Source organism: Hippocampus comes, unplaced genomic scaffold (genome assembly GCF_001891065.2).
Source record: "Hippocampus comes isolate QL1 unplaced genomic scaffold, H_comes_QL1_v1.1 scaffold261, whole genome shotgun sequence".
Classification (NCBI taxonomy): domain Eukaryota; kingdom Metazoa; phylum Chordata; class Actinopteri; order Syngnathiformes; family Syngnathidae; genus Hippocampus; species Hippocampus comes.
Window position 1 is genome coordinate 1,620,250 of NW_017805824.1, and position 11,389 is coordinate 1,631,638.

The 11,389-nt window shown below is 44.0% G+C and overlaps 1 protein-coding gene across 3 annotated transcripts in view; it reads left to right on the plus strand.

Annotated features, from left to right (window-relative positions):
* Window positions 1-8,604, plus strand: part of zfhx3b (zinc finger homeobox 3b) — a 218,663-nt gene extending 210,059 nt beyond the window's left edge. For all 3 annotated transcript variants that reach the window (XM_019886699.1, XM_019886698.1, XM_019886700.1), the window contains 2 exons: window positions 116-5,578; window positions 6,068-8,604. In XM_019886699.1, the coding sequence (XP_019742258.1) occupies window positions 116-5,578; window positions 6,068-7,803 (7,199 nt within the window). In that variant the 3' untranslated portion in view covers window positions 7,804-8,604. The remainder of the gene's footprint in view (window positions 1-115; window positions 5,579-6,067) is intronic.
* The last annotated feature ends 2,785 nt before the right edge of the window (window positions 8,605-11,389 follow it).

Consider the following 11,389-nt stretch of genomic DNA (forward strand, 5'->3'; position numbering starts at 1 on the left):
TACAAAGAAACATTTAAATCACATTTTATATGCTTGCAAATTCAGTTCAACTATACACAGTTGTGTACAGGAAATTAGCGTTTGACATTTCTCTATACTCTTGTTTTCTCCACAGATGCTTTAGATGCTGATCCGGAGAAGGGAGTTTCACTTCCTACAGAAATAGTTGAGGCTCGCAAGTCACCTCAAGAAGATCAGCAAACAGAGAAGGATGATGCTACTGGATTTCTGTGCTGGAAAAAAGGCTGTAATCAAGTGTTCAAATCATCCAACTCTCTCCAGATGCACTTCAATGAAGTTCACAACAAAAGGCCTCAGCTTCCTGTTTCTGATCGCCATGTCTACAAGTATCGTTGTAACCAGTGCAGCTTGGCCTTCAAGACTGTGGAGAAGCTACAACTCCATTCCCAGTATCATGTAATCCGAGCAGCGACCATGTGCTGCCTCTGCCAGCGGAGCTTCAGGACGCTACAAGCGTTGAAGAAGCATTTGGAAACCAGCCACCTGGAGCTTAGTGAAGCTGATATCCAGCAGCTGTATGGAGGCTTATTGATGAACGGTGACATTATGGTCATGGGTGATCCAGCCCTTGGTGAAGAACATGGAGGTCTGGGAGAAGATGACAAAGAAGGGGATGAGAGTGACACAGAGGAAAAGCAAAGCCCAACAGGCAGTGACTCTGGCTCACTGCTGGAAGATTCTGGATCTGAACCAAAACGTGCTTTGCCATTCAGAAAAGGTCCCAACTTTACTATGGAAAAATTCTTAGATCCATCTCGTCCATTCAAGTGCACTGTGTGCAAAGAGTCATTCACACAGAAGAATATTCTGCTGGTTCACTACAACTCTGTCTCCCACCTGCACAAGGTGAAGAGAGCTCTTCAGGAATCCACCACTGGTCAGCCGGAGCCTACGAGCAGCCCTGACAACAAGCCATTCAAGTGTAGCACTTGTAATGTGGCATATAGCCAGAGTTCCACTTTGGAGATCCACATGCGCTCTGTTCTACACCAAACAAAAGCAAGGGCAGCTAAACTTGAAGCTGCGGGAGGTATAACTAGCTCTGCAAGTGCTACTGGTGGAGGTGGCGGAGGTATGATCATCAGCACTTCAACGGCAAGTCCAGGCCCAGCAAGCAACTCAACAACAAACTCGACCAACCATGGCACCTCTGGCACTCAAACAGCGCAGAATATTCTTGGAGGAACGCACGTTTCCCAGAGTCATAGCCATGAAACTAACAGCTCACTTAGCAGCCATTCCTCACCGTCGGAGAACAATGAGGTAAAAAAGGCTAAATATGCAGATATGCTCTCTTCACGGGGACAACAGCAGCTTCAGCAACAACAGCAATTAGCTCACGCGCAAGCCCAAGCTCAGCTTCAGCAAGAGCTCCAGCAGCAGGCTGCACTTCTACAATCCCAGCTCTTTAACCCAGCACTTCTGCAGCACTTCCCCATGACAACTGATGCACTTCTCCCCTTACAGCAACAACAGTTACTGTTTCCTTTCTACATCCCAGGAGCAGAATTTCAGCTAAACCCAGAGATCAACATCAGTAATTCAGCACTTGGCCTAACAGGAGCAACCACCTCCTCGCTGCTAGAAGATCTCAAGAACTCAGCCCAGCAGAGCTGCTTGCAGCAGCAACTGATGCATCACCACCTTCAGCAGCAAGCTCAACAGCAGCAGCAGCAATCGCTGCCGCCTCACTCACAGGCACAAGGACAGATGGCATTGCTGCAACAGAGTGCTTCTCTCCACCAGCAGGTTGAAAAAAAGCAGAAGCCTCCCTCTTCGCAAACCGAAAAAAATATTCAAAAAGACAAAGATGCAACTGAAAAAAATGAGGATGTCAACAAAGATTCGATGGATAAACTAAAGGAAAGGAGGGACATTCAACACATCACAACTAGTATTAATCATGACTCCGGTTTACTTCCTCCAAGGATTGCTTCAGATGCTCGTGGAAACGCAACCAAAGCCCTGCTGGAAAATTTTGGGTTCGAGTTAGTCATTCAGTATAATGAAAATAAACAAAAGGCCCAGAAAAGGGGAACTGGGCTGACAGGATCAAGTGGACCAGGTGGGATCACAAGAGTGGTAGATCCCATTGAGGGACTGGAGAAACTGGAATGTGAGGCCTGTGGCAAGCTGTTTTCAAATATACTCATTCTAAAGAGTCACCAGGAGCATATCCACCAGGCTTTCTTCCCATTTCGATCCCTTGAGAGATTTGCCAAGGAATACAGAGAGAATTATGATAAACTATATCCACTGAGACCGCCTACACCAGAGGCTGCCCCAGCCCCTCCACCTCCTCCCCCACCCCCTCCGCCCCAAAGAGCTCCTACACCAAATATTCCTGTGTCTGCAGCCTCACTCACGCCTCCAACTGTACCTACTCCACAGCCTCCAGTTCCAATGCCACAAATTCCCATGCCAATGGATTTGCCAATCTTTTCACCACTAATGATGCAACCCATGTCGCTCCAGTCTTTACCCAGCCAGCTGACTCCACAGCTACCCTCTGTTGAACCAAGCCTGGCCTCAGACTTGGCCCAGCTCTACCAACAGCAGCTCACCCCGGCCATGCTGCAGCAGCAACAGAACAAGAGGCCACGGACACGTATCACAGATGACCAGCTTCGGGTCCTGCGACAGTACTTTGATATAAACAATTCGCCCAATGAAGATCAGATTAAAGAGATGGCCGATAAATCAGGACTGCAGCAAAAGGTCATTAAGCACTGGTTCAGAAACACTCTTTTCAAAGAGAGACAACGCAACAAAGACTCTCCGTACAACTTCAATAACCCACCAACCACAACACTTGATGATACTAAAATTGACTCTAAACCACCTTCCCCTGAACCACAAAAGCAAGACTTCTATGGAAGTAAGAGATCTTCTAGAACTAGGTTTACAGACTACCAGCTGAGAATCTTACAAGATTTCTTTGATGCGAATGCTTATCCTAAAGACGATGAGTTTGAACAGCTTTCCAACCTTCTGAGCCTCCCCACTCGTGTTATTGTTGTTTGGTTCCAAAATGCTCGCCAGAAGGCAAGAAAGAATTATGAGAACCAGACTGATGGGGCGAAAGATGGCGAGAGACGAGAACTCTCCAACGATCGGTATATTCGCACCGCCAATCTGAACTACCAGTGCAAAAAATGCAACTTGGTTTTCCAGAGAATATTTGACCTCATAAAACATCAAAAGAAGTTGTGCTACAAAGACGAAGACGAAGACGGACAGTATGACAGCCACAATGAGGATTCAACTGATCTTTCTAACGAATGTTATACTCCCTCTGGTTCCTCCTGCCACACCCCAATGCCCTCCTCTTCAAGTCTCTGCCCACTTCCACCGACAACTTCAGCATTCTCACACCTCCCTTCAGTTGATAAGGAGGAGGCGTCACCAGCAACCACCTCAAACCTCCATGAGGAAAAGTCAAAAGAGGTACCTGACATTCCGGCTGATCCCCCAAGCAAGACCTCTATTAAGCAGGAAAATGTACCCCAACCCCAATCGGAGTCACAAAAGCACAGACATCCGAGAGAAGAGAATATCCAACCAATGTCCAAGCCCAACAAACACTCCTCTTCTTCCTTTGCCCAACAGCAACTGCAGTGTGTTCCATCAGCTTCTCAGACAAGCCAGGCCCCTTCCCAAAGCTCTCACTTGAGCCACAACCCCCACATGAGTTCGGCTCCACAACAAATGGCACAGCAGATCATTCCATTCCAGTGTGATCAGTGCAAGATCGGCTTCCCCTCCTTTGAGCACTGGCAGGAGCACCAGCAATTACACTTCCTCTCTGTGCAGAATCAGTTCATTCACCCACAATTCATTGACCGCTCAATGGACATGCCGTTCATGCTATTTGACCCGAGCAATCCTCTCCTGGCAGGTCAGTTACTCTCTGGGACGATGCCCCAGATCCCCAGCAGCTCTGCCACTTCTCCATCCACCCCCACATCCACAATGAACTCCCTGAAAAGGAAGTTGGAGGAGAAAGCCGGCACGAGCCCAGGAGAGAATGACAGCACAAACAGTGAAGAGCCACATAGAGACAAGCGGCTTCGAACCACCATCACACCTGAGCAGCTAGAGATTCTCTATCAGAAGTACCTATTGGATTCTAATCCAACACGTAAAATGCTTGACCACATCGCGCATGAAGTGGGGCTGAAGAAGAGAGTTGTGCAAGTCTGGTTTCAAAATACGAGAGCAAGGGAGAGGAAAGGCCAGTTTAGAGCAGTGGGGCCAGCTCAAGCTCATCGGAGATGCCCCTTTTGCAGAGCTCTTTTTAAAGCAAAAACTGCCCTCGAGGCACACATTCGCTCTCGTCATTGGCACGAGGCCAAACGCGCTGGCTATAATCTAACACTCTCTGGTATGCTACCTGACCATGAGGGGATCCAAATGAAGTTGGATGCCTTGGAGACATCGGGCTATTCCCAAATGGCGTCTTCAAATATGGATGGACAAAGCTCCTCCATGTCGCCGGTGAATAGAGGAATTGATTCATCTCCCAGGGCTCTTCTGAGTCCTTCGTCCATTAAAGTTGAAGGAATGGAAGATTTTGAGAATTCAGCCATGGCTGCTGTGAACCTCAGCTTTGATCACAACAAACTGGATAATGACGACTGCTCCTCTGTCAATACAGCCATCACAGACACAACTACAGGTGATGAGGCTAATGCTGATAATGACAGCGCTGATGCAAAAAACAGCCAGAGTAGTAGTGAGTACCTGCCTAAGCCTGGGGGCTCCGTCCCCATCCTTGAAAATGATGACCAGATGTCCTCAGGGCTTGTAAGCCCTGCTACAAGCTATTATGCCAAGGACTGTGAAAATGAACATATAATTGACCACAGTGAGACATCCAGCCTGGCGGATCCTTGCTCGCCAAGTCCTGGAGCTTCGGGCACCAGGAGCATTGACAGCGGTGATCGTCCCGGTCAAAAGCGCTTCCGAACGCAAATGACAAACCTCCAGCTTAAAGTGTTGAAATCCTGTTTTAATGACTACAGGACTCCCACCATGTTGGAATGTGAAGTACTTGGCAATGATATTGGACTTCCAAAGAGAGTGGTTCAGGTGTGGTTTCAAAATGCCCGTGCCAAGGAAAAAAAGGCAAAGCTCAACATGGCCAAGCACTTTGGAATTAATCAGACATCCTACGAGGGTCCGAAGACCGAATGCACTTTGTGTGGTGTCAAGTATAGTGCCCGGCTCTCGGTTCGAGATCACATATTCTCCCAGCAGCATATCGCCAAGGTTAAGGATACCATCGGCAGTCAGATTGACAAAGAAAAAGAATACTTTGACCCAGCCACTGTCCGTCAACTTATGGCTCAGCAAGAGATGGACCGCATTAAGAAGGCCAATGAAGTTTTAGGATTGGCGCAGCAGCAGGCCATGCAGCAACAGGGAATATTTGATAACCCTGCAATGCAGGCGCTGAATCTACAGTCAGCCTATTCCAATCTACAAGGCATTCCACCTGTCCTCTTGCCTGGGGTTGGAAGCCCCTCTCTGTCCAGCTTTAACTCATCTAACTCAGGTAAGTCGCTATCATTTTGCATGTGATGACAACAATTTGAAATACAATTACATTAATTGTCATATAAAATGAAAATATACACAAAACAAATGTGATGGAACTACTGTCAATTGTTTTGTGATGTAAAAAAACAAACACTGTACAAAAATGTCATGTTTTAAATTGAACACATTTGCATTCATATTCACATTCAGTAGCACCTGCACATGTTGAATCGTGTTCACTTCAGTGTATACACTACTACATTCTTCTCAAACAAATCTTGTATGTGCAACTAATTATAAACCACGGTAAGGAAATATTTGGTTTTTGTTCAAGAACTGGATAGATGAGACAGAATGGCAAAATTACACGAGCATATATGGGAGTTGAAATTCCTATCAAATAATTTGTATTTGATTTTTATCTTTTCGGAGATTCTCTCACCTGAAGTCAGTTAATGCCCTCACTGTTGTTCTGTCTTTTTTTTTGTGTACACCTGAATTACAGCTTTAACTCCTCCGAAAACTTCAAACCTGCTGAACATGCCTGGTGCCAGCGTTCCCTCGCCAAGCTTGCCCACATCTGGACTGCCCAACAAACCACCCTCCTCATCATCCCTGTCCACATCAAGCCCAGCACAGACAAGCACATCTGCTTCCCACTCCAGCCCCACCTCGACATCCAACTCTACTTCCTCAAGCACCCCGTCCATCACCCGGCCTGAACACTCCAAAGAGCATGAAGTTGAGAGGTTAAGAGAAAAGGAAAAGCCCAAGGAAAAGACAGAGAAGCCCTCAACCCCGTCATCAACCGGAAGCACCCCTGCCCCTTCTACTTCTGCTGCCAGCGCCAAGAAGGAAAAGCCAGACCCAGCTGTTCCCGCCACCTCTATGCCCACACCCGGTATGGAGTATGTGGTAGATCCTGCCCAGCTTCAAGCCCTGCAGGCTGCCTTGGCTTCAGACCCGACAGCTCTTCTCACGAACCAGTTCCTGCCCTATTTCATGCCTGGCTTTTCTCCATACTACACCCCACAGATCCCTGGCGCTCTACAAGGTGGTTACCTGCAACCAATGTATGGAATGGAAAGTCTCTTCCCCTACAACCCTGCATTGTCACAAGCACTGATGGGCCTGTCCCCGGGATCTCTGCTGCAACATTACCAGCAATATCAGCAGAGCTTGCAGGAAGCACTGCAGCAGCAGCAGCGCCAGCTTCAACAAATCCAACAACCCAAGGCAAGCCAAACCCAAGCGCCCTCTAAATCCTTGGGGGATCGTAAAGAACCTGCCAAAGATCCAGTGAAAACAGAGGAGCAAAAGGGCAACCACCACCGTGCATCTCCCACCACACCTTGCACCTCCTCCACTCATAATAAAGTATGCGCCGAGCAGAATGAGTTGGACGGCAAAGCAGCGGATCTCCATCTAGACCAGTTCATCGTCCCCAAAGTGCAGATTAAACTGGCATGCCGGAAGTGTCAGGCAGTTTTCACCAAGGAAGAAGCGGCTATTACCCACCTTAAGTCTCACTGTTTTTTTGGTCAGTCTGTGGCAAACCTGCAAGAGATGTTGCTGCGTGTCCCCAGTGGCGTCGGCGCAGGGGCTGAAAGTCTCTACGACTGCCTGGCTTGTGACACTACGTTGGATGGGGGAAAAGCACTCAGTCAACATCTGGAATCAGCTTTGCACAAACACCGAACAATCAAGCGATCAGCCAGAAATGCCAAAGAGCACGCTACTAGTTTATTACCTCACTCTTCAGCCTGCTTCCCCACTCCTAACACATCTACCTCGCAGACCGCCACTCATCCCATCAGCAGCCCCACTCCGCCGCCAACGACATCAGCCACCATGCCAACATCTGCCCTGTCCACCCCTCTTTGCGCCTCCTCCTCCAATACACAGCTCAACACCACAGCCGCCAGCAAACCCTGGCCCCAGGCCCCTTTCTCCAGAGCTTTAGTCGGCAAGCCCAATGCCAGTCCCTCCTACGCTTCCTCCCTGTTTCCTCCCGTGTCCTCACCCTCAACGGTTACCTCAAGTTCATTGAGCACCTCAGGAGTTCAGACCTCGATACCAACAGACGTCTTTACTGACGAGTCTGACTCTGACAGCAGTCAGAAGTCGGCAGACAGACTGGGCAGGACGGCAGATGAGCCGCAGCAACCTGGCTTTGTCAAAGACAGTAGTACTTGTAGTAGTAATCTCGCTAGTGTCGGAACAGACTCCATCAGATTGTAAAAGAGCTTTCGGTGATGGACAGTGTTTAAAAAAAAAAAAAAAGAAAAAAAAGACAAAAATGGAAAAAAAAACACAAATGGAAAAAACAGAAAAAGCAGCAATGTTAAATACATTAAAGGTATACAAACCAATTTCAGAAAAAGAGATGTAAAAACTTACTGCAATTCCAAAGCTTGTAACCAAAAACTTTATTGTTAGTGGATTGTTTTCCCATATCAACATGCTGGTTTCCATTTTGTTTTTTTTTTTTTTGTTGAACTGAAACACAAGCATATTAATAATATATTAGAAGAGAAAGATTGATGCGGAGGAGTGCTGACAAATGGCCCAAGAAACCCTTTCAAAAAATTCTGAGTAGAGAAGATGTCCTTTTGTTTCGTAATAATTTATATTTAATAGCACAGTCACAAAAAAAGCCAGTATGTACTGTATGGGAGAATAGTCCGGTCCATGTTCTTGCTATTTAAGCATTCAGATACCAATGGCTTGCAAAAGTAAAATAATAATGTATTGTCGATTTTATTCTCAGGTCAATGGCTCGCAAATGTTTTCTTCTGTTACACAAATCCATGTTTTTACACGCTAGCTTTCCTCATCTATTGATTTACCACAACATTTTAATCAGAGTGGAAATTGGTAAGGCATTTTTTCTGGGCATGAAAATGGCAGTTAATTGGCAAAGTTGAACTAAAGACTAGATGGGAGGAGAATTGTTATCCCGTCATATCAAGGCAAAGAGTCATTGCAGACATAAAAATGGGCCATGAGTAATTTCGATTTTAAAGTTGGGGGGGTAAAAAAGAAAAAAAACAGCCCTCTGTATTTATGAAAAGTTCTGAACATTTTTGTTGTTATGTAGATTGGTGGATTGGAAATGAACCGAAGCAGCCTGAAAAACATTAGCTCTGTATTGTCCAACTTGAAGACGCTTCATCTGAATTTGTCTCGATCATTCCGATAGATTAGATAATGAGCCGGCAATTTATCTAAATGGTATTTCTTATTCACAACCTTCATCCAGACCCCCCCCCCCCCCCCCCGCCTCTCTGACAAGGAGGAAACCGCTTTAAGCGTTATTTGAAACGTATAGGTCAGTTGGTACTGCATCAACTGGATGAACAAGTTGTGGGTGTAACATTGAAACTTTTTATTTAATTTTTTTTATTTTTTTTGTTACCTTCGTGCACTTATTACTGTCTGACTCCCATTTCTCACTCTATGTGTTCTTATCTTCGCACTTATTTCCCTTGGCTGTCCTGTATTTGTAGATGCGATGCAGGTCCTCTCTTGTCCATGTAGTGTGGCTAGCTTTTAATTTTGTTGTCATTCATGAAAATGAAAAAAAAAAGAATACTAATAATAATTCTCACGCTTTAAGACAAAAAGAAAATCCAAAGACTGAACACTTTTCACCATTGGTGCATAAAGATGAGAAAAGAGGCTTCTTTATACTTGATAATTTGTTGCTGTTTTTAAAGGAAAGAAAACAACATTTTAAAAGATAAAGAAGTACGCATAAGAGTTGCCGTTTTTGTTTCCTCGCAAGCAAACAGGTGGCTTTTTGACGTAAATACCAAAAACCAAAAAGGGCCGTCGTCCGTGCATTGTGGAGTAGCACCGTTTCAGAGCCATTGCAGTTTGTAAGATAGAGTTATGAATCTTTGTTTGACTTTTGAAACATTCAAATGTCCATTTTTTCCCCCCCAAGATCATGTATAAAGTCTGGTCATCAAGGACATACGTTTTGCTGCTAATGTAGAATTTTGAAAGGAAAAAAAAATACTTAGATGCATGCTCATTTTGCTTTTGGCGAAGCTTTAACGAAAAAACAAACAATAAACCAATTTCTTGCCTCTCTGCAACACCTTTTTTGTTTCTTGTTGCAAAAACGGAACTTTGAAGACTGTGAATATCTATGTTCCAAAGGACATTTTGATGATTTTTCTTTTTTGGACAGACCAATGTTTTGAAGCCAATGATCTATGACAGTATGTGAAGAACAGTGCATTCCAAATACCACAATGTTGTTTTCTTTGTTAAGACGCAAGGACTGATCTTTTGTCATTTGAATTATTTTAGGTGTCATGGTCTATTTTCACTCTTTTTTTTTTCCACTGTTGTGCACATTTTAACTGAAATATCAATTTGTGCAGGCGCGGAACTCTCCATCCACTCGCGATTGTTGCTTAATTGTTAAGCAAGTAATGGTGGTTACCAAAACGTGTATATAATACATCTGGTACCTTTGTGTCTCCTAGGTTTTTATCCTATTTTTGCCAGTCAACATAAATTTAGTTTCAAAGGCGAATGATAGCTTTTTAACTGAGGTGCGATTGCCCGCCCACCCCTTGCAGGGAAATCCAGCAATGACTTGTCCCATGTGTAAGCAGGGTGCCACTTTTACGCATAGATTACAGGTCTTGAAGAGGGACATCTTCATTCCAAAGCATTCTTTCTTGTCGCGAGGAGTTTTTTTTTTTGGAGATGTCCCTTGGTTCAAATGGCGAGGAGGCTTTCGTGTCCCAAAGAAGTCACCCACTACATCATATCGCAATGGAAAGTGATGTGCATAGGTACCCCCACCCTTTCACTGATAACGAACAAAAATGTATATTTTTTCAACCAAAACCAAGACTTATTTAAATTTGCGAATAACTTCTTTTTGACCAATATTGTACAGCCAATTTATATAGATATATGTATACGCCCCAATAATCTCGAATGCCTTTTGGTGTTGATACCATAGCATGTTGTTAAGATCAAAGATTGACTCTGCAAGCTTGCCACTTCTCAAAAAATCTGTCCCCCCTGAAATTGTGGTCTTTTTTTAAGTTATATTGTCTTCCTCCTCCCTTAAATGTATTTTAATTTCCCTAAAAATGTCAAACATGTATTTTCATTTTATTATAATTATTTGTATGTTTTTGTGGTTTCTGTATATTATTTTTCATAAATCATAAATTAACACTAGCTTTGAATTAATTTTTTTTAATTAGGAAAAAATACAAAGGTATGTCCTGGTCACTTTATTGATTTTTATATAGATATATATATATAATTGTTTCAAAGCTGTTTCAAATATATCTTATTTCCAAAGTGTAATCATTTTGGCTCTCTTGTAGAGGAAGTTACAATCCCGACATCAGATTCCCCCAGCATGGCCTGTATATGAATATGAATTAGAATGCGTGTGCGTGCATGTGTTTCATAAGAGCCAATTAATTTCACTCTTTTTTTTTTGTGTGTTACACATCAAAACAAACTGAAACGCAATTCTGAGTAATTGAGAAAATCAAATGATCAAAGTGACTGTGATAGCTTTTACTTTGGTTGATCATATGAATGTGGCCAAAGCTTTATGCAGTTAACAAAAGAACATTTGTACACAACCCCCTCTCAAAAAAAAAAAGAAAAAAAAAGTGTATATTTTATCAAAATGTTACTGTGGATGTCTGTGTCCACAAAATCGACATTGGGATACTTTGGACATTGAAAAAGCGACAAGGTTACACCGTAGAGGTCATCTTTGCCCACTGTGAAAAGAAGTGTGTACCAGTATACAGATATAGATATATTTAAAACAAAA